The sequence below is a fragment of the Triturus cristatus genome, chromosome 2_1 (genome assembly GCF_964204655.1).
Source record: "Triturus cristatus chromosome 2_1, aTriCri1.1, whole genome shotgun sequence".
Classification (NCBI taxonomy): Eukaryota; Metazoa; Chordata; class Amphibia; order Caudata; family Salamandridae; genus Triturus; species Triturus cristatus.
In genome coordinates, this window is record NC_140581.1 from 980,186,106 (window position 1) to 980,209,694 (window position 23,589).

The window sequence follows — 23,589 nt, forward strand, 5'->3', positions numbered from 1 at the left end:
TACCAGCACTAACTGAATTACTTGCCCATTGGAACTTACCTTTGGTTTATGGTCACTCGAAATGTGGTGGTTGTAAATGCATGTGACCTTACCTTGGAGCGTAAGAACTTTGAACATAATACGTTTATCTTTGTAACCCTACCAATTGTAACAGCACTGATGTTATTTACATCATTAAATGCCCAAGCGGATTGTATTATGTGGGGCAAACAAGACAGAAAGAGAGAGCCAGAATCTTGCAACATTGTAGTCCCGTCAGATGAGGCAATACAGGAGCACCTTTTGTGGAAGATTTTTTATGAATCAACCACAAGGTTAACAAGCTAGGGTGGTTTGTGTTGGAAAAAAAACCAAGAGGTGGTGACATCACTGCCACATTGGACTTAATTAAGAGAGTGTAAATGGATACATTACTGAACAAGGTTCAGAATGGCCTGAATAAACTGGAGGAAATAAACCGACAAGTGGCATTTACCCACAATGGCTAATGTATCTTTCTGCATGACACAGCTAATTGTTAGAACTTTGCCTCATATTCTGTGTAAATATTTTTTCTTTTGCCCTGGTTTCTATCATTGATTATCATTTCTGGTATTCAATTTTGCCTTGATATATTGACATGGTGGGATACAACTTTTTGAGGGATTTTTTGTGTATACGATGTTTTTTGTGTACACAATGTTTTTCAGTCGTTTGGCATGGGGTGATTATCAATTGAGGTATTCAGTTTAGCCCTGAAATATGGTACTGATGTTGTTTACAACCATATGTACCTTTCTTTATGACACAGCTATTAGATCATTGCCATATATTCTTCATATAGGTTTTTTCTTTTGCCCTGCTTTTCTAACTGATAGGACATTCTGGTATTCAATTTTGCCTTGAAATATTTACATGGTGGAACACAACCCGAACTTTTTAAAGGATTTTTCGTGTATACAATGTTTTTTGTATACGCAATGTTTTTCAGTCATTTGGCACTGGGTGTTTGACGTTGGGATGAGGAACACCTTGAGGCATACCACTGTTCTCCAGGCCTAAAAGGCTCACCCACGATGTTCATCTTTGCAGTAGGCCTTAATTTTAGCTTGGGCGTCTCATGCATGTTGACGTGAGGATGTTTTCCTCCATATCTTCACTCGGCTCTTCGGCTCGCGTCTTTCAAACGCCGATGGCACTCTGAAGTGGCTGGTAGTATTCCAAAGAAGCAGCTTAACCTTTGTCAGGTATGATGCAGGTCCTGGATGTTTTTTCTACCAGTTCTGCCTACATTTTAGAGAGTCTTTTGCAGGGCCTAAGCATTCACTATTTATTTCCCTGCAGCTCTTGTCTGGATGCGGTATTTATAAAAAAAAAGTGATAGAGCCATTAGGCATCCCCCAGGTGAGTGTTTTTTGTATTCTGATTTCCGGCTCTCCCTATTTTTGAAGTAGAATTCATTTAAAGGTTTTCATTTAAACTCATTATGTGAGGATTTTTCCTGTTTTGGACGTGTGTCCACGCTGGGCTCTTACTTAAAACCATGTGGTGGTTTAAAAAAAAAAAAAAAGAAGTATTTGGCATCTCTGGGCTCCCACAATATTGTTTTGCAGACGACTTAGTGAATCGCTTTACTTTGATACCTTGGTGGTACCTTTGTAACTTGCATAGCTGTTTACATAGGAAATGTTGATAGTTACTTGTTTGACTCACAGGGTGTTCCTTTTGACTGTCCAGATGAAGACCCTTGTTGATGTATTATTCACACTTACTTCTGTGTCGAAATGTCGACGGAATTTCCTGCCTGGATTCTGGTGGCATTTTATTGGGTTATCGATTTGGTGAACATAATACCCAATCCCACCAATACTGAACTCTATTGAATTTGGGCTGCTGACAAGGCTCCTATTGTGTATCACACATTTATTGACACTTTGCTGGAACACCTTTTTGCACATATCACAGAGCATCCTCATCAAAGTATTTGCATACAATATTTTTGCTATTAATTATTTTGCATAAATATTTTATTTTAACTCCCTTCTCCTTTGTTTCATATGCACCATATCTTTGCAGTAGTACCTGGTTTGAGTGAGTCTGACAGAACCCCCCCCCCTTTCTGCGTAAGCAAGAATTATATTAGAAGCTAATGAAAGCGATAAACTGTTCAACGACTTGCATATGATGTGAAAATATCAAACTATTGGGGCCAGAGGGCTCTAATAGCTAATTTTGGCAGAAATACTATACGCAGACATACTCAATAATATTTAGTGCTGCATAATTCGATGTACTCAACCCTTGTTCTAAACCACTGTGTGCCTGCCATCATCAAGGTTTTAAAGGACAGTCGCTGAACAATTAATCAAACTCCACACGTCTTGTACATTAATTGAAATCCTGTTTTTTTCATCTAAGGATAGGATGGATAACCTCGATGGCAGGTATTTATTAAATATATGTTTGTACAAACCACAAATCAAATCTACAGCAGGCAAGGTGAACTGAAAGGTGTACACAAGCATCAGCACTATTAGGTTCATATTGTCCTAGGACCTATGTGGCGAAGGTGAAAGCTTGGGCAGAGTTTAGTTCTTATAAGGTTATAATTCTTGAATGTATTTGAGAGCGTGGCAATAAATATGTGGTACTAGATTCAGCCCCATACATCTCAGATGCCTTTGCTTTCTCAATTAGGACGTTCTGCCCTCATGGAGCGGAATATTCGGATAGCTTTACAGCCAGTCGTAGCTGGGTAATAAGGCCATTAAAGGCCCATTCCCTTGTGAGCCGAACTCTGGAGCGGGCCTTTAAAGGCCAGAATAACCCACTAAAGCTATATATGATGTGAAATCTTGACTGTGCAAATTAGACACTGGAGCTACAACTGTTTATGTGTTTAGCAAGATATGAGTTGAACCTGCCCGTGTATAGGAGGAAATTATGCGTTGCTGATGCAGTGGGGGCTGCGTATTTCTGCCTGTGATCTGTCCCTCCAGCTTGTGTCCCCAAAAAGACAAGTTGATTTCTCTCACCCACAAAGTCTATCGCTAAGCTAAGTTACATCTTCTACCCCATTCCATACACCAATATATCAGGGATTATAGTACAGAGCAGAAAATAATTCTCACGCCCCGTTCACCAACAAAAGTATCTCAGCGCTAAATAAATACCAGGAGGGTTGTGCAAGTTAAGTGAAGCAGATAAGATTAGAACTACGTTTTGCTTTCACAAAGGCAGCTTGAGCAGCTGATGCCCATTCTGAACCTTGGGGGTTAAGGAGGCACATTTACTGCCCATGCTTTAGATGCGTCAGTCAGTGTGAGGGAAACAGCACTCTTAGTGCTGTTCTTGTTATGTGTGTCTCAAACTTGCACTGCAGTAGCCTCTAGAAATAGAACTTGAAACTCTGCTTCCCATGCTGTGCTGGTTAAGTTTGTTTGTGTGATGAGAGCTTGTAGTACTCTTGCAACTTTGCTTTGGTGAAAGAACAGAAATAGTTCCTGCTTTACAAAAGTCAATGCCTGCTTTATACTGGTCCCTAAAACACCTGCATGCACAATTCGTCAGTCGGCAGTAAAAGAGTTAAATTAGATAACTGGGTCAAAAAAGTATCCGTCTCTAGGTATAGAGTACTTGCATGCATCTCACATTTTCAATACCTTATTTCACATATATTACTTAAAATATAATCATGTGCAGAGATCTCTAATTCTACTGTAGTCAACATAAACTAGAGCACATATACAAGATTTAATGGCAGCTTAAAGGATGGGCTGGCCACCTTGTGCACTTTTTTCCAGTCTAAGCCTTTGGAGGCTGGTGACACAAACATGAAGTGGAAATACTCTTAAAGTAAGTGGCTGGAATCTCAACCATATTTCTTAGTGAGGGAGGATACAATCGCTCACACATCATGGCAGCAACAATTATGCATTTGATATCAGCTTCTCCCTACATACCCATTCCTTATATTTGTCCTATCACTACTACATTCCTAGCACCAATCCATGATTACCCATGGGAAGCTCAGATTGCCCAAATATTCTGATGCTCGCAATGTCAAGGACATCATGACCAACAGCCTTTAATTTACAGGAGAGGGAGCGAGATCAAGTAAATTCACAGGACAAGAAGCAGACGATAGCTGCTCCTTCCAGCCCGAGGAGCTTTACTTTGGAGCACAATTAAGAATATTATGACATACAATCTAGTAGGGAACTCTGAGGGATTGCAAGATCATAAAAAAAGTCCTTGACATTAAGATCAGAGATTTTTAGCCTCCATTTCCCACAACGTTGTACTAATAACAACGAAGGTTGTCTGGACTGGGAATATTGTGACTCGTCTGGAAGACAGTGAATATCTGGCGTCAGGGCTATACCTATCTAGAAGACGTTCGGGGAAAAGAGATACATTTACTAAGAAAAATAGGGTGTCCATTACATACTTCTACCCCCACAAGTCTCTCAAAAAGAAGGTTGATATGCTTAAATTGTCCCAATTTGAGCAGTGGACACAGTCTATGGCAAAATAAGGAGAAAAGGCACCACCTCCTCTATATGCCGAATATGAAAAAGGTCTTGGACCTATAGATCAGAAACTTTTAGTGGGACAAAGAGTGAGACTAAGGTTTATTTGCTCATAGCCATTTGGACGCCAACAAAGCTTTATAAAGTATACTTATAGGAATCAGCAAGCACTGGCAAGTTCAGCTGCAGCTTTTCTAGCATACGAAGCAGTAGCTGCTGATTACCTGACAAAATAATTAAAAGTTGCTTGACATTATGACAGATATTTGCTTTAAACAATTGCTATTAGCTTTGATCCATGGTGGCAGTGATATTGCCGTGTGATGAAATGTGATAATGGTTGTGCTTGGCCATTCCTAGTCCACATCTGAGGAGACTGCTGAAAAACATTCAAGAATCAAACGTGAGGGGTGGACAAGCAGAACATTTCCTAAATTACAGAAGCATACAGTGCTTAAAGGATAGAATCACCTCCAAAAACGCAACTAAGAATCACCTCCAAAAACATAATCAAATTCTAAAAGAAGAAATGAGCAATCCACCCACAAATATTTTTGCTGCGACAAAACACTCAGAACAATCATTTCAGTCGATGTCAGATGATAAACAAAACTGAATTGCAGGTTCAGCTTCTTCAGTTGTCAAAAGAAAAGATAGGAAGATGGCAGGAATAGAGATGACAGGAAATCTGTTTTGAAGAGCTATCATAAATGTTCACATTGATGCCATACAGCTATTTCTATGTTATTTGTGCATTCTCACTCATTGGATACACCACACACACGCCGAGGTAGGATCACTAGAAACGTCACGTCAAATAAAATCTTAACAGTCAAATATATATTAAGCATGAAGACTAGAGTATGAGAATCTCAAGCCACCCTTGTGCCGTATATCTTCGAGGCTATGAGAAGAAGTGAAGGAGAACATTTTCAGTGATAATTTTGCAATCGCTGGTGATGTGAGGTGACCAAGAGAAGGCACACAGGTCTATTTCTATGAGACAAACTCAAAATGGTGGAGTTAATCAAAAAGCAGAGGAGGTGACAAGGTGAACATCCAATGAACAGTCACTATCTGTATGAAATGGAATGGACACAGAGTCAAGCGCTCATCCAAGTCTGAGACATGGCAATTCCAAATAAGCACAAATTAAGTTAGGTGCCGTGCACAGAGGGGACAAGTCTAAAGTGGCACTATAATAGCACTGTTTGGGTGTTTTATTGCAAAAAATGCAGTGGTATAAAAACCCACTTTTCAAAGTGAACCGCAAAATATGGCAAATAATTCATGATTCTCTGTGAAATTCGGGTTTAGTCATCATAATGACAGCCCCAAACCACTCGGCAGACTTACCATTTTCAGGGCCTAATGATTACAACAGTAAGGTTATCTAAATTATGCAGTAGGGATTTGTTTTCTAAATTGTGCGGCAAAATGCAAATTACTTTTCACCCATTTAAGCTAAAAACATTTTTTTGAGAAATCGGTAAATCATGCAATTTAAGTGACAAATATCATAAATCCATCATTATGCGGTAATAGATGTAGCCAGTAAAAACATAAGTCTACTGGCCCTCAACACTGTCCATTGTTTTATTAACAATTTATTCACATTTTTAATTCCAATCAGTGGCAACTGTTAGGTGCACTTTGAAGAAAACAGCTTTTTGAAGCAAACTACCCCAAAATAAACATGTAATACAAAAGATTTAAAACAGGTGACATATAATGGGGTCTTATGCACCCATCCCCTGATTCTGGTGATATTTACAAACTACAAGTCTGAATGTTAACAGAGCCCCTCAATGGCAATAGTGGACAATAAGTACACTCTTTCCTCTCCATTTGCACAGTTCTCACTCTTAAATATACAGTTCAAGTTCATTATGGTTACAAATTAAAAATGACAGATATTATCACGTTATGGTAAGGACCACACTACACAACTTGCACAACAGTCATGCAAACTGTAACTTGTCTAGGTATTGGACTCAAACTTTTGTGTGCAATCAACCCCCTATTCATAGTTGCCAACATTTGAAAAAAAAATCCAGGGACTCTTTGCAGCACAGCTATCAATTACTTACTTGAAAATGTACCACACCCGCTGCCCCAAAGCTCCAACCAATCTACATAATTTGCATAATTTAACTTAAATTAACAGATTGTAGGGTCTACTCAATAAAGAGAGAATTGCGAGGCAATGAGAAGGGTATTTCAAACTTAAGGCCAAAATAGCGGAGTTGGAAAAATTCTCCCATTTTGCTGCATTGGAGAATTTTTCCAACTCGGCTACTTTGCCCTAGAAGTGCAATTTCTGGGACTGTCCTGGGACAGTGAATCACCCGGGACAGTCTCCAACTTGCTATTTGCCTACTGGCATACCCTTTGGCAGGCGCAGCGGGGGTTGGCCACTGTGCCTGGCCTTTGGCATTTTAAACCAAACTTGCCATTAAGGTAGAACTTTACACAGAAAAAAGGGGGTTCATTGGTGTAAATCTGTTCTATTTTTTTTGAGATCTAAGCCTTTTACAAAAGGTACTGGGTGGGCTCTAAAGTTTAACACTTATGTATATCTTGTAGGCAAGAAAGACAGCACGCTCCTGAATAGGAAAGTGTCATTCGTATAGCACTCAGTTTGAGAGACAAGTTCTCTAGGTAAGTGAAACGAAGTAAACGAAAGTAGAATCTATTCTACGATTCTAATTCTAGTTGATTCTACTTTCATTTACTTCGTTTCACTTACCTAGAGAACTTGTCTCTCAAACTGAGTGCTATACGAATGACACTTTCCTATTCAGGAGCGTGCTGACTTTCTGAACATTCTATTTCCCTACTCGGGGGGATTTATTCGTTTGCACCAACTACCGACCGTCTACATTATCAATTCGTTGAAAATTGAGTGTGCACTTTCTGTTCTTTCTAGTTTCTTTTTTCTATCTTGTAGGCAACCCTTTTCTATTTGAAACCTGCCTGGGTGGGCCAAGGCCCGGAGGATTGTCTCACATATATCTTAAAGGGAAGGAGACATGCAGCCACCACCTCCTCCACAAGCAATTAAAAGGTTTGGGGACCTCATTCCCTGGAGCCAATATAATTATTTTGGGGAGAGGGCATGCGGCCCACATCCCGGGCCATTAAGAGAGCTTGGTGAACTCATCCTCTTGGACCGATGAAATTATTTTGAGGAGGGGGGCATGCGGCCTCCTTCCCCAAGCCATTGAAAATCCCCGGGGACCCCATCCCCTGGGGCCGATGTAATTATGTTGGGGAGGGAAATGTGGTCCCTTCCCCGAACCATTAAAGGCCACGTGGACCCCACCCCCCAGGGCTGGATGTGTAACTTGGTGAGGGGTCATGGAGTTTCCCTCCCCGATCCTTGGAATGGTTCTGGGCACCCATCCCTCGGGCCTAAAGAGAGCCAGTTTGGGTAGGGAATATAAATCGAATTGCCTGCCTGCACTCTCCCAGAAACAAAATTTATAGAGTCAGCTCCCGCTGGAACCCAGGATAGGTACTGCCAGGAGAACCACCTGGCCCGTGAGGGCCACGGGACTGAAGCACCCACTAAAAAACAAAAGGAAATAAAAAATAAAAAAACTGCAAGGGCAGCCTGGTGTGGGCTCACTGCCATTTAAAAAAACAATAGGCTGTTGGTGCTCCCCTTGAGACCGGGGCACCCAAATAAATATAATATTATATATATATATATATATATATATATATATATATATATATATATATATATATATATATATATATATATATATATATATATATATGTATATGTATATATATATGTATGTATCTCAATGGAGAGACTGCTTATAAAATATTCAATGCACTGTCCCTCTCAGGACGTCCAATAATGTCATGCACAGGCCTTAAAAAAAAAATTGGTTATTGTGGTGCCGTAAGCAGGGGCACCACTTACAATTTATAAAAGTGTTGTGGGAGATGCATGTCACACTGCTCAACAAATTCTCAGCACGCCCAATCCACAGGGACACACACTGACCTTAACCCCATGAAAGATTAGATTGGAGGATGGTGGTGGGCTCTTGTGGAATCTGTTAAGCACCGTCCACAGGACTATACCTACACCTCAGCTGCCAGCCCATCATTTTCCAAATGTCAGCAGGAGTTGTGCTCAATATTTGTGTTAACAAAAGATGCTTGTAATTAACTGCTCCAGAGTGCTTATGATGTAATCTTCATATCAGGCTATATCTCAAGTTGGAATCAGTCGGATATAAGAAATTAAGGCACAAAATTCTATAAAAACACCAGAGAGCATTCAAGCATTTTTTTCACTGAAGTTTTTTCAAGCTATTATTATAGGTCTACAAAGGAACCAATAGACTCACAAACACTCAAGCTATAAAAACATGCTTTAGCTAAGAAAAGATGTTCCTTTTCTTTTTTTTCCTGCTCCTTCATGTGTACAACTTGATTACAAACATGCACCTTAACTAAAGATTTCTTTTAAAAAAAATCACTTTCATCTGCTCCTTATCTAAAGGCCTCTCAACACAACATAGAATTAATATTAAAACATTTCAAGAGATCAAATAAAATATAGTTACCTGTAAAATAATAAGGTAAGAGGCAGCGGTGTCCAAATCCTGGGCCATTAGGCATTCTTCAAACAAGTCCTTGGGGTTTCCCACAGCAGCAAAAAGATAATTCCATAGGGCATACTCAGTTTTTCGAGCACAGTGAACCACTGTCTGCAGAAAAAGGGGGAACTCGGTAATGAATTTTGCCACAGTGGGTAGCAGGGGGTCAGGAATGGGCTCCCGTGAGGTAGCTTCTTCTTCCAATACTTCATGAAGCATCAGTTCCAGTACATGAGGGAAGTAAGGTAAAGAGGCACAGGAGTGGGCTAAAAGCAAGGCTTGCTCACCTAAGTTCCTGACCAAAAGCTGGCGTAGGATGTGATGGAGGTAGATCTGCGAGGTCCTCTCCACAACAGAAAAGGGGAAGAGGACCTCCAAGTGTTCCGTAGCATTGCTGTGAGAGCTCCAGCAGTCATAGAGCACAGTCTCGTTGACAGCCCCAAGGACCAGGGCATCTTCAAAAAGCACGGCCAATGGATAGATGTTGATGTGGAAAGGCAGCATGATTCGTCTCGAAAGGAAGGAATGTGGTTTGCGATGATCCCTGGGAAACAGAGGAAGCCAGACTTTCATGCCAGAGCCACCACAGCTGAGCCAAAGAGCCTCCAACAGGTGGCGCTTTTGCTTATTGGCCCTGCAGGTAGTCCAAACATTCTCCACTGACTGGGCTAACACAACTGGAGCACAAAATGGCAACTGAAAAAGGAGAAATTAAGTTATAAAGCTGATTATTTAAGTAGCAGTTATCCACACATTTATTACCAAATAACCACTTGAGAGATAGATAAAACATTGTAACAAATAAAACTTATGCAACATAACCCAATGAAAACTTAAGCTTGATTAAAAGGTGGCATACTAGCAGTGAAACTGAGACGTTGCTTGAAACCTGTCACTTTAGCTATCATTCACTTTCTGGAAATGGACAGCTATTTAAGTATATGATTAATTAAAATAAGGAGAACCTCTAAGGACAGAATCCTGATAAACATATGGCACAATAGAGGATATTGGAGATTTGAACAAATCTACTTACCCATATACTGATTTGCCAGCCATTTTTTTTGTTTTAGTTAATGATCTTACTGTTTTCCCAAACTGTGATGCTAAGATATTTTTCGCAAAACATATAATTAGGAAAGAAATTTGGTTTGCACTCTAGACATCGGTAGAACATGTCGCCAAAACCCAAAGATTAAAAAGGCTGACCTATAATTTGTAATTAATTAAAAAAATTAACAACAAAGGTTTGGCCCACTTGTACTTCTTTCACAGTCGTATTTCTAATTAGCTCTTATGTTTTATTTTATTTTTCTCTCTCCTGTCTTCCCCCTCTATGTTTCTCTCCCTACATTCATTTTAAAGGCGCTCTCCAATCCTTTTAGAAGTTCCACTCTCCCTTGCTTGCTCTTTTCTGCATTCTTCTTTTTTAAATACTTCTTTATTCAGACTTCACATCACACTGTTCTCCCTTGTCTGCAGTTTGCTACTGTTTTTATTGTACCCTCATTTTGGGAATAACGAAATATTGTGTTTATATGTGATAGAGCAAATTTTGGGAAAAACTATTTGAAGACCGCGATAGCAAGAAGTTCTTACTCATTTTAAATAGTGTATTATTTTATTCACTTCTATATTTAAATCAACCTTATGAAGTTAAATGATCATTTTTACGTTATGAGTATAACTGGGAGACAATTGGTTTTGGAAGGGTTTTGTCAAAATAAACCAATAGGACTGTGACTTGCTGTTGAAGCAGTAGTATGACTTTTGGATGTATTTCTCTTCCTCCAAGGAGGATGAGTCTGGGAGGCTGGTTACCAGATTTGAGAAGAGACATACCCAGCAATAGAACTTAAACTTTCTGTAGATCTTTTACCATGCTTAATTGCCTTTGGTAACGTTGTTTCTGGTTGATACTCCATCTTACCACATATTCCTCACATTAGAATATAAGCCCCACCCCACCCCCTCCCCTGCCTGCTGGATCTTTTCATAGGAGTGCTCCTGCGCAGCACTAGGCGACATTGAGAGACTCCACGCTAGTTCCATACTACACAAATAATAATAAAGCGGAGTACCATGAAGTGCCAACCATGCACAGCAACTTACATTTTTTTGTTTTTCCCTTTCTGCACCCTAAGACACAGAGCGTGAGCAATTGGTAACAGTATGCTGATGACTAACTTGGAAGTTAAAAAGAGCCACTACTCAGAATGGGTAAGTGAAGAATGGGTAAGTGAAGAGTAGTGCGGAATCTGAAGTTAGATAGAGTATCCACCCAAAAAAACAAATTCCTGAAGATAGGCAACTTGTTTTTCAGATGGATACATCGAACCGTAAAATTCCTCACCTTAGAATAGATACCAAAGCAGTACCTCCTCAACATGGAGACCAAAAAGTCTTGCACAACGGATTGGATGAAATGATCTTCTCGCTGGACCAGGCTGTCAATACAGCAGTGCTTCTTGAACATATGCACCAATGCCAAAATCGCAACCTGGCAGATTTCAGGGGCAGCCATGGTGCACGCCACTACAGAGGCAGCAGCCTTAACCCTAGTCAAAAGAGCTCTCAGACATTCCAGAGGCTGCCTCTTGGCCAATGTGTTACAGAACTTTATGAAGAGGACTATATATCTCAACAAGGTCTCCTTCTGCATCGCCTTCCCTTTCTTCAATCTGGAGAACTCCACAAAAAGCTGACTGGCCCCTGTATGGTCATTGGTACAATCAATGTAAAACTTAAAGCCATTTTTGAGTCCAACTGATGGAGCCTCTCTTCCTCTTTTGAGGGGTGAGGGGAGCAAAGTATGCTGTCAGAGTAACGGATTCCCGAATGGGGAAGGCAGTCACGGCTTTGAGAATAAGATTGCATCAATTTGTCTGGGAAAAAGAGTCAGTGGGGCAGTTGCACTCGAAGTGACTGGTGTTCACTCATGCGACAAGTTGACATTATCGTAATGAGGCAGATAGTCTTCAAAGTTAGGAGACAAAGCAAGCAGCTATGCACACATGATAAATGTCAAGTCCCAAAAAAAAAGTCCCACTGTGGCATCACAAACAGCATCAAAAGAAGTGTGTGTGTCAAACCTTTCAGGAATTTCATCACAACAGGATATTTGAGCATGGACAGTTGGTCTGGCAAAACCTAGAAAAGCCGAAAGGCCCAACAAATAACCTTTAACAGTGCACACGGCATACATTTGATGGACTCTAAAGGAAACACAAATAAAAGGACATTTGACAGCTTCGCTTGTATGGGCTATGTATGTCAGATAGGCCACAAATTTGTCCCAGTGCCAGGCATAAACAGATTTTGTGGACGGACGTCAGTGGGGAGGACAACATCAACAATTCAGACGGCAAATTAGATGCAATCAATTCCCACCACTCAATCTCCGCACATGCGGTGTAGATTACGTAAATTCGGGTGGAGAACCCTGCCCTGTTGTGGCTTGATCGTGGGACAGAAACTCATGCACTAGAGCTCAGAGACCATACTGTATTGGTCAAATCCCGGACTACCAGGGAGAAATGAGCCCCTAAGTTCTTGATATTTTTCAGGAATTAGGTCAGAATGGCATACAGGAGTCCCTTGTTTCATTGAAACCAGAATGCGGATCCTAATGGGTGAGCTTGCGGAAAGAATAGCTGGTGACAGTGAGTGTTCAACAATGGCCAAACTATCTAGCCAGGGTTCTCCCCACTGATGGAATACACCATGCATCACCTCAGGATGTAGCTGCCACTTGTAATCTGCCAGGCAATATCTGCTCAGTTCATCTGGCCTGGGATCGGAGAACCCACCAGGTGATTTACGATCAATAAGACACCCTCCAAACAATCTCCAAAGACGCAAGGCGTCTTGGTGCAAGTCCTGGACCCCACCCTGCTTATTGCTACATGGCAGTGGTATTGCCTGTAAGAACCTGCACCAGCCTCCACTTGATGGATGGCAGGAAGCACTTCAGAGCCAGATGAATGGCTCGCAGCTCCAGAAGATTGATGTGAAGCCAGCTCTTTACTGAAGACGAGAGTGGTAAATGGAAAATTATGCTCCCAGTCCACCTGCAGTCACAGGTAACACCTGCAAGACTGCAGAGCTGCAATATGAAAATAAGTTATCTGCAAGTCCAAGGACACCATCCAGTCTGCCGGATCCAAAGCAGAGAGGATCTGGGCCAACATGAGCATTCTGAATTTGTCGATCCAGAGGAAAGCATCAAGCGAGAATAAGTACGAGATAGGTCTGAGGCCCCCATCCTTCTTCTGAACAAGGAAATAAGAGTAAGAGTAACAACCACCACCTCTGTCCAAATCTGGTACCTTCCCCATTGCACTTTTGGACAGTAACAGGTACACTTCCTGAAGGAGTGGTGCTCTTCTGAAATTTGTTTCATTGTGAGAGGAATATTAGGAGAGGAGGAAGAAAAGAAAGGGTGAGGTATAGTAGTTTTTAATAATTTGCAAGACCCATCTGTCGGGTGTGAAAGATCAGCAGCCCTGGAGAAAATGTTGGATCGGTCTAGGACAGGGTGGGCAAGAGCCACTGATGGCAAAAGAGAACAGTTTGTTGGCTGGTATAGCAAGGGAGGGGGGAGTTGAAAAACTGGTGTTCCTGCAGGCCAGCACATTGTCTGTCGGATCAGTGTCTGAGGCCTTGAAAGGACTGGAACACAACTGCAACAATGGTTGTGAAGGCTACTTTCTCAGTACACCAGCCTTATGGGTGGCGTTTAATTGTGTCTCCACTCCATCTCTTATAGAGCGGTACAGAACCAGCGCAGAACCACATGATGCCACCTCGTGGCCTGCTATGAAAAAAACTCCAGATCCAGTCTGTTGCCTGAGGAATATTCTAAAGGGAGGAATATGCGGTTAGAAGCATCCACCAGAAATAGTCACACTGTCCTTATGCAGAAGAGACTTTGTAATAGTGCCCTGCAGGGAAAAGCTGCTTCTGTCTAAAATAGGAAGCACTGGCAATGGCAGTAGATCTAGGCTGCATTTCAAGCCCTAATTAAATAATTTAAAAAGAATTCTGCTGCAGTTAAAAAAAATATTTTAAACCACTTTCTGCATTCAATGTATATACAAGATTTTTTTAATGTGCTCACATGGTTTGATTTACTTCTAGGAGCCTAAACATTTTGATGTTAAGGAAAATGTGGTATGTTTCAGTAAAGTAGTTTGCATACGATCGCAGAATTCTGCCCAATTGGGAAGTTCAAATTTGAGGCAGTGTTTCATTGTCAGATAGCCAGTAATTCAGCCACCATTGATATCATCTTCTCTCCCTCTCGATTTACAGGAATAGACAGTAGTTTGTCAATATTTGCTTTTTAACTTATTCTTTCACTCTTCTGTGTGATTACATTTATTTTTACATTGTAAAATGGTTTCCTTTTACGCGTTTCTCAGCGTTCCTTGGAGGCACAGCTATTGTGTAAAGTGATGTTTCTCAGAAGTGGAAGCACCAGGGCTGACGCCAAGCTGGAGCAGCCACGGAAAGGGGACAATGAAGAGTGTGACCTTCCTGAAAATCTTCTATCTAATAACCTAGGCACTTAATAACGATTTTACCTTTGTCACTTACCTGTATTTACAAAAGGTGCAAGAGAAAAAGACCAGAAATTAAGTTGTGTTGTCCAGCAATTTCCTGAGGGGCTGTACTATCTCATGGGGAAGTAGTCTCCTGCAGGAAGGAAGCTTGGAGAGTACAGAACGAAAAACCTATACAATGGTGCTAGTGTAGTGTGTCTCCAAAAGGGAGACAGCCACAGAAGAAAAAGATGAACTGGCTTCGGTTGTCAGAAGTAACTCAGCACTGATGTTGGGTAACTGTGCACATCCGCAACAAAAATGCGGCAATTAAAGGAAAAGAATAATTGAAACAAAGGGAAGAAAAAAATCTGTCAGTCTTCACAAATATTTATCAGCAAAGAAGTTTGGATCAAAAAGGTTTGTGGATTAAAATGCACAAAATTATCATAGATCTAATAACTATCAGCCATAACAAATTGTAGTGGTGAGGGCTCATGCTCCCCATTCACAGTGAAAAACAAGGGTTCATGAGAGTGTGACGGAAATAAATAAATCCCCACATTCACAGCCAGCTGTCAAACTCTTAACTCCAAACTGCTGCTCCCTGGACCATCCGAAGTCCTACTTTCCAGTGAGACACTCACATTCTTTCTAGATTGTCACTATTGAGGCCACACACTTCTATCTCTGAGCACATTGAAGCTCAAAAACACAGTCTCACAATCTTAGCTGCTGCATTGAAAGACGCTCCAATAAGGTTGTAGTTTATCACCTCCTATATCAATGACCAAGGGAAGCTGTTCTCCATCTTGTCCACTCAACAGTAGGTCACAGGCAAAGTTCTTAAGTGTTCCTGGTTCCATTCAGGACAAACTCTTCCACCAGAAGAAATCTTTCCCACACAAGCCCTCTTTATCGGGTTCTCTAAGGTACAATTCTGCCCCCTCAAAACTAAAAAAGGAATTCTCTTGGACACTGCAGGTTTTTCCATACATCATTAAGATGATGACACTAAACTAAACATGAAATTATCTGCAGTTATCTTTGACATTCACCTGACGAAATACCTAAAAGCCAGTGTTCAAATTTTTGCTAACCTCAGTCAGTCTGAAGAAATATTCATTATCACTATAAGACCGCCAATTTTTTTTGCTGCTAATGGCTATATTCACATCAAACTATACCACATCACACACGCCCAATCAAACATCAGTAATCAAGCTAGAAATACTTCTCAGTCCAAATTGAAAGAGAGTTACGTTCTCAGTACAGGAAGTTTAACAACATAGTAGAAATCTGTGTATAAGCAATTGGTAAAAGAATGTTTACTATAACCATATTTCACTCTTTTCTAGGTTTTAGTCTTTTGTGTGCTGTTTTATTAGCCACATAGCCCTATTTTCAAGAAAAACAGAAAAATGCAAATGAACAGGAAACACTCCTTGAGCTTAGTGGATTTGGTGCACCCGTAAAGGTGAATTGAATGTGATGGAACTCAGCAACTGAGACAATGTCATTGCAAGATAATGCTAGCTTTTTGGGAGCTTCCTTGACACTATCTTCCCTCCCAGACAAAAAGACCAATAATGATACTCATGCAACTGGTGGTTGCTGCTCTTGACGCATGCCTCAATGTACACTGCTATATAACATTAGAATCTTGGTAGAGGTGATTCATTTGAATGGAAGGCCAAAATCTTGCCAAGCTTCAGCAACCTTTTTTTTTTTTTTTTAAGACCCTACTTTGTAAATTTTTGCATTCAGAAGTTTCTGTTCAGAAGAGACCTAGAGTCCGCAATCCAGCTGGTATAATCAGCCTTGTTAACAAATGAGGTGAGGACTCCAGAAGTCAAAACACAAGGAGGACCATGAGATTACTTTTGAAGCACCCAATTCTCCCTTTGAATGTAATGACTCGGACTGATATGTAGCAATGCAGTCTCGCCTCTTAATGCTAGTGCAGCATTACGGTTCACAATTAATGTCCCTCACCAACATCTGGTTTTCCTAATTTGTGAACGACCTTTGCCCTATTTTTTCCTTTACTAATTTCTCTTCCCCTAACAGTGCTTATTTTATTCTGACACCAAATTGCACTTGTTTTACTTTTTTCATGCTAAAAAGTGGTTTGTCATGCCCATTTATGTATGTTTGAAGCATTTCCTGTTCTTGTCACTTTGCTTCGAAGGCAATGACTTACCAAATACTAATAAATCCTTTGAAACTTTGATTAAGGGTGGCAGAGAGGAACTTCTAGAAACTGACAAAAAATATTTCAATGTTTTCCTAATATTTATTTAACAATCTATTTCATCAGCACAACAAACCGTGGCAAAGCCAATATGAGTATTCTGGAGTGCAGAGCTACTGGCATTGCCAATGCTAGTTTGTTTTGGCATCACGCATACTTTATTATTAATTTACTGCTGAAAAAATTGGGTTTCAGCCATCTTGGAGCAGTAAATTATTTAAAATTAAGAAAACAAATTAAAGAACGCCATTGGTGCATCGGCAAGCATTAACAGCCATCGTTGAACCTTTTTAAAGTACTGTATCAGAATAACTGTTCCAGATTTCCGCCCCCACCTGCTGAGAGTCGCTATCTTTGAAAGTTACAATAAAAAGCTTTCTAGGATGCCCCCCATGTGTGCACAAGTGTGATAATGCATGGCTGGATATGATTTTTATTATTTTTATTAATTGACCGCACCAAAGTGGGCAAAGGCAATTTTCTAACGTTAAAGTAAGAACATGCATGGGCTGCAACGCATCTATATACAGAGAAGCGGGCGTACTGGTAGCCGTACCCATCTGACAGATCCTCACAAATTATCTTTCTTAAAAACATTTGCAGAAAAGGTAGGGGAGCATGTGTGAGAGAAGCAGACAGTAGAGTGCAAGTGGATGGGGAAAAGAAAAGGCATAAAAAGGTGTAGTGGGAAGTGGAGTGGTTGTATGGGAATAGACTAGGAGAAAGTGAGTGGATGGGGAGGGAAAAGGCAAGACACTGAAGAGTAGGAAGGAGAAGGGGGAAGAACACCGGAGGCCATAAACATTTTTGTTGAACGCAGATCCCGGATCTTGAAGTTCTGTTCTTGTAAAGAAACTGAAACAAAAAAAAGTATTGGCAATGCTAATAGGTCTGGCGTTGGCTGCCAGCCGTTCAGCAATTCTTGCTTTATTTTATCATGCTTTTTGCAAAAATATATTGTTCAGTAACCCGCCGGGCCTTCTTAATATATAAATGAAACATTGGCTAAAGGTAAAAATGTTGTCTGGTCTCAAAAAAAGCACTCATTGCCACAGTACTCCCTGGAACTGAAGGGAACTATTTTGTGTGTGGATTTGCTCTTTGTGAAAGGGCAGCAAGCCATAACTCATAGTGAAATCAGCCAACGTCCGGAGTGGGCTGGCACATTGCCCCTTGATGCATGCTGGAGTGGTTTGAAGAAAAATATGAACAACAACCACACACTAACAGATTAAGTCTGGCTAAAAACTTCTATAATTAACTATATTATGCAAACAATGTTAGGAAAATCAAAAGGTCTTGACTAACAAAGACTTAAAAAAAGCAACTGGTCTGGCATTGGCAGCCAGCTTCTTGCTTTCGAGAAACAAGCAATAAAGAAAGAAAGAATGGAAAAAAGAGCAAGAGAAAGAATAAGGAAAGAAAAAGGAAGACAAGAAAGTAAGAGGAAGGTGAGAAAGAAATAATGAAGGGTAGAAAGAAAAATTAAGACAAGAGATAAAGAGGAAAGCAAAATAAAAGAAAGGAAGGAAGACAAGAAAGCAGAAGACAACAAAGAAAGTAAGTCAAGATAGAAAGAGGAAGGCAAAAAAGAAAGAATAGAAGGAAAGAAGGAAGGAAGGAGAGAAGGATGGCAATACAGAATTAAAAGAGATAAGGAAGGAAAGAAAGAAAGGAAGTGAGAGGAAACAAAAAAGCAGAGAAAAGGAGGATAGAAAGAAGGAAATAAGTAAAGAAAGAGGAAATGACTGATAGACAGGGTTGCAAAGATAGAACATGTGAGCTGCTGGAACGGTCTGAAAAAGCAGCAGTCAAATAAACAAAGGCCACTTAAAAATACATTTACAACAGTATTGGCAGGAGACAGGAACTGGATCAAACTGAATGTGTTCTTTTCATGCATCTGGTAGAAAGTGTACTCATATCACATCAGACTCTATAAACAAAGGCAACACTAAAGTAATAATAAAGTAAAAACAAAAACACTGGCACTGAAGGAAGCTACATTGCGTTTGGATGTGCTCCTTGTAAAAGGGTTAAATGCAATCACTCAAAGTGAAGTTAGCCAGAGGTTGAAGTAAGCTAACCCATGCTGTAGTGGGCGAAAGCAAAATGTGAATTACACAACAACAGACTAATGGATGAAGAGAGGTGACTGAAAGCCCCTTAAAATACACTATACATATAACTTAAGTAAAATCACAAGGTCTTGGCTAACGCCAGACCCAAAAGTAAGAATACATGTGTTTCCATAAAAAGGTGTTGCAAAAAGGCGCTCTCGGTGGAAAGTGATGGGTTCTCCTGTAGTGGTAAAACAAATAAAAAACAGTTCCCACATAGCAGTGGAAGACCAACCCACTCTCAAAGGGGTGCCTCCAGAGTAAAAAATGAAAAAGAAAATCTTCAGAAAAATGCAAGCAAATGCATCTCTGCTGGTTCAGGTATTTCTTTTGTATGAGGGAACAAGACTAACTTTTTTGAAAATCCCGAATGTTACAATGGGAAAGCCAGAATATTAGGTGACGCATAACTTTGACAAAACATAATGTCATGGCACTGATGTGTGGAGCAGCTTTTTAAGGGTTACAAGAATGTTGCCAGTTTAAATTTGAACTCTTTTCCCTAGCAATCTTTTGCAACTTAAAGCACTACCAGACCTGAGATGGAACAGTCCAGGTGCAAGCCATTTGTTACTATCAATTTAGTGTTAAGGCAGAAAGCAAAATCTGCTCAGTGTGATAATCCCATTGACAACACTGGAGAAAAAGTCTGTGTACAGACATGCCAACTTGATGCCACTGTAAAAGGCTTGCTAAAAAAGGTTTCATTCATTGAAAAGAAGCATACATATCTCAGTCATTAGATAGCTAGCCTAAGATTATTAGAGAGCATTAATTGATAACACAGAAAGTTGAAATAGTATGACATGCTAGTTAGAGTTAAGGAGCGTGGGAGAAGGCTGGTGTAGAGGCAGTTATTACACTAGGTATAGAGTTTCTTTCCATTACTGCACATAGATCAAGATCTGAAGAATAATGTCTTTCTAATGAATGAACAAAGTGACCAGTCCCCTACCAGCTTTCAAATTAAGGAAGGCAGCCAAGTTAAGAACTGTAGTTAAAAACACACAAGAAAATCATTTAAAAAAACTCTCTACTTACAAGTTTTCGTTGCGTAGGACTACTCTCTTTTTCTCTGATCTGAGGGCCTGAGCGATCCCTCTGGAGCATGATGAGCTGCCCTGCAAGATTCAGCATAATGCTCTCTGCATCACAGGCCTAAAAGAGGAAAAAGGTTCATTAGGTAGTGCAAGTTCTATGCAATAACCATCAAAAGCATACCTTCATTTGCACTCCTATTAAAGGGTTAAAGTCTGAAGGTTTATACATTTTAAATATTGCTTTTTGACACTTCTACTGTAATCTGCTAAATCTTTCAGTTTTTTTGTAGATTTTAATTCGAGCTGGTGGTTACAGGTGAGGCCCACCAGCACTCACTTTTGGGACCTGGCACTTATTTTGCCTCAAAAGACTGATCCACAGAAAGAGAAAGAAAAATACAAAAGGGGAAAGAAGGAGGAAGAGAAAGGCAGAAAAAGAGTGGCAAAGGGAGAAAGCAGGGATGAAAAAAATAACCTACAAGAGTGAGAAAAAGAGAGTAAGTTTGGTGGGGGATTTAAGAGGCATATGGTGGAAGTAAGACTATGCAGCATTGCTGGTCAGCACCCACACCTTTGATAGCGACATTAGGCTTCTGAGCAAAACATTGCACCCTGGAACTTAATCTTTTGCAAATTAAACACTGGTTTTACATGAGATTATTGTTGTAACTGTTTGCAGAGAACTTATTGATATATTGTGAGATGTTAAAGCACGAAGATTCTCACACAAAACCACCTACTTTCTGATATTCCTTCTACCAGCCAGCTAGTTTAAGATTACAAGAACTAAGATTTTATAGGGGAGAAGGCCCAAAACTTTGGTTTTTCATTCAAAAAACATTTTGCACCATATAACTATATTATATGCTGAATGCTTGATAATATGTACCTGCTGTGGCATTTTCAAGCTGATACCAGTTTCGGTCCTTACGGAAGTAAGTGTAACAGACACTACAAGCGTAGGATGGGGAATATAGCGAGACATGGACACTTCCTGAAGGACTTGAATACAGGCAGTTGGATTAGGGCTGCAAGGAACAAAAAAGAAAAATAGAGGGTCTAACTTTTTCTGCACAAAATTGGATACAACATAAAAAATAGTCCGCTTCAGATCACGTGGGTCCACTATCTTAGAGGACAAAAAACACAAACTGGTTGATAACATTTATTCTTTTCTGTAAAATCTTAATACAACTAGGAAAACAGATGTTACATTCATTTTTAGGTCTCACTTACAGAGAACTTTCGCTGTCTGTTGTCATAAAACCTATTATGAGCACTATCAATACTTAGTGTGGGCCTTGGATCAGCTTATTATTGGTGGGCTATCTTGTCAATCCCATTTGGATACTTCCTTCTCAATGGTTTTCCTTTCTGGTCTTCTATTTGTCACTCCCCAGGAGCATAGCTAGTTTACTATTCTTTTCCATGGCTGACATGCAGACCCTACTTTTTTATTTCAGTACTCCATTGCAGTGCATGAGTTTCCTTGCTTGCTTTCTCATGTGCTGCTTCCCCCGTCACATCCCCATCCCATCGCTTTCCATGTTGGTCCACAGGACTGTCACTTCTCCACTTCTCACCGCCCTGCTTTTTGTTCCTACCTCCTCCAGCTTCACCATTCCTCTCCCACCTGTCCCTACTCATTGTTGCTCCCACTGTTTCTCCATTACTCCACCATTGCTCCTAGATATTTCTCTTTATTAAGATTTTAATTTTTCAGTTCTTTTTTTCCTGAAGAAAAAGCATATGTAATTTGCTACCACACAGCTCCTTACTCTACAATGCGCTTTTTGTGCCCTTTATTTTTTAATTTATCACTCCAAGATGGGTAGCCTCAACCTTGGAATGGTAAATTAAATGTAAAATGGCCACCACAGCGTGATGACGCACACTTGTGCATGCATGCATGATCGGTTTTATTTTTGCCAATGCTGTTCAGGACCAGAAACAAGAATTTGCAAAACCAAAAGGTGAGCTAATGGCGTTTAAAGGTAAGATCTACTGGTTTTGCAAATGCAAGTTCCCTTTAGGGAGCCAGATCAAACCTATATCATAGAATACATTATGCCAGTCTGAATAACTAATTGAAAACACACCCTTCAGCATCACGGCCCAAGAAGGCAGTTAAAAAGCGTACAGAGATCTAACTCGGCTGCAAGGGAGGTGGGTGCACAAGAAGGTGCAGGTGTTAGTGGCCCTTGTATTGATTAAGTGATCTTTGAAAAGATTGATGCTGGGTAACAGGATTAAGTATTCACAGAAGGTTTTTTTGGTAAGGGCAAGGGGTATAAAAAAGTGAGCTGGTACTTGACGGAGAACCACACTGACTGTTGATCTCTACTCCCAAAAGAATGAAAGCATGGGTAATATTCATGGGTTTGGCTAATACCAGAAAGTGTCTCAAATGCTGGTGAGTTTAGGCACTAAATAACTCAGGATCCAGGGCTGGATGTCTGAAAATGATATTTTATCTCCTTTACAGGCGGGGTTCCGGTGTCATATGGGGACTTTGGATCAGGCTTTTAGATTTGTCCTTATATATTGGAAGGAGGTCTTTTTGGGTAGGGGAATGCTCTTTTCTGCCTTTGTGGATCTAAAATCTGCCTTCGACCTCGTGCCAAGAGCAAAATTATGGGAGGTCCTATTGAGACTGGGGATGCCTTAAGAGTTAGTCTCCCTCGTAGTTAGACTCCACGAATCAACGTATGCTCAGGTTCGTTGGGGGAAACTGGGCGAGGTTACAAAGAAATTTGAGGTAGGAAAGGGCGTCCGGCAAGGGTGTGTGCTGGCACCAACCCTGTTTTCTCTATTTATTAACGGGGTAGTGCAGTATTTTGTTGACCAACTAACGGACGCGCCGATGCTCGCCGGCCAAAAGGTGCCCCTGCTCATGTTCGCGGGTGATACGCTGATACTATCCAAGACGAGACAGGGGTTGCAGTTAGCTCTGTCTCGTTTTGAGGAATTTTGCTGCAAACATGAGCTTGTGGTTAATGTAGGGAAGACTAAGTTTATGGTGCTCCATGGGTCCAAGCCCGTTAAAGCACGAGTCTTTATGGGTGGGAAACCTCTGGAGCAGACAAAAGTCTTTACCTATTTGGGTGTCACCTTTGGCGATAAGTTGAGCTGGGATCCCCAAGTTAAGATCCTCGCACTGAAACACACTCAATTAGCGGGAGCATTGACCAAGGAACACAGGCTATCATTAACTAAGCCAATAGCTCCAGTGGTCAAAATTTACACGACTAAAATTATTCCCGCTATTTTATATGGTGCTGAAATCTGGGGGTTTTGTAACCTGACCCAATTGTCCACAGCCCAGAATAAATTTATGAGATCGGTTGTGGGCCTGCCCCAATCGACCCCCCGTACTCCACTGCTGTTTGACTTAGGCTGTCATAGTATTGAGGACACTGCCCGTTATAGGCCGTTGGCCTTCTGGAGGCGTCTCTGGATTACTCCAGAGCTCCATCTCTTTGCTAGGGCTTTGTCCGAA

At 40.7% G+C, this 23,589-nt stretch overlaps 1 protein-coding gene across 2 annotated transcripts in view; it reads right to left on the reverse strand.

Moving 5' to 3' along the window:
• RIC1 (RIC1 partner of RAB6A GEF complex) overlaps positions 1 to 23,589 on the reverse strand; it is a 730,678-nt gene that overhangs the window by 132,941 nt on the left and 574,148 nt on the right. For both annotated transcript variants that reach the window (XM_085634197.1, XM_085634186.1), the window contains exons 17-19: positions 20,980 to 21,118; positions 20,092 to 20,208; positions 9,101 to 9,829 (exon numbers count right to left, since the gene is read on the reverse strand). In XM_085634197.1, coding sequence (XP_085490323.1) covers positions 9,101 to 9,829; positions 20,092 to 20,208; positions 20,980 to 21,118 — 985 coding nt within the window. The remainder of the gene's footprint in view (positions 1 to 9,100; positions 9,830 to 20,091; positions 20,209 to 20,979; positions 21,119 to 23,589) is intronic.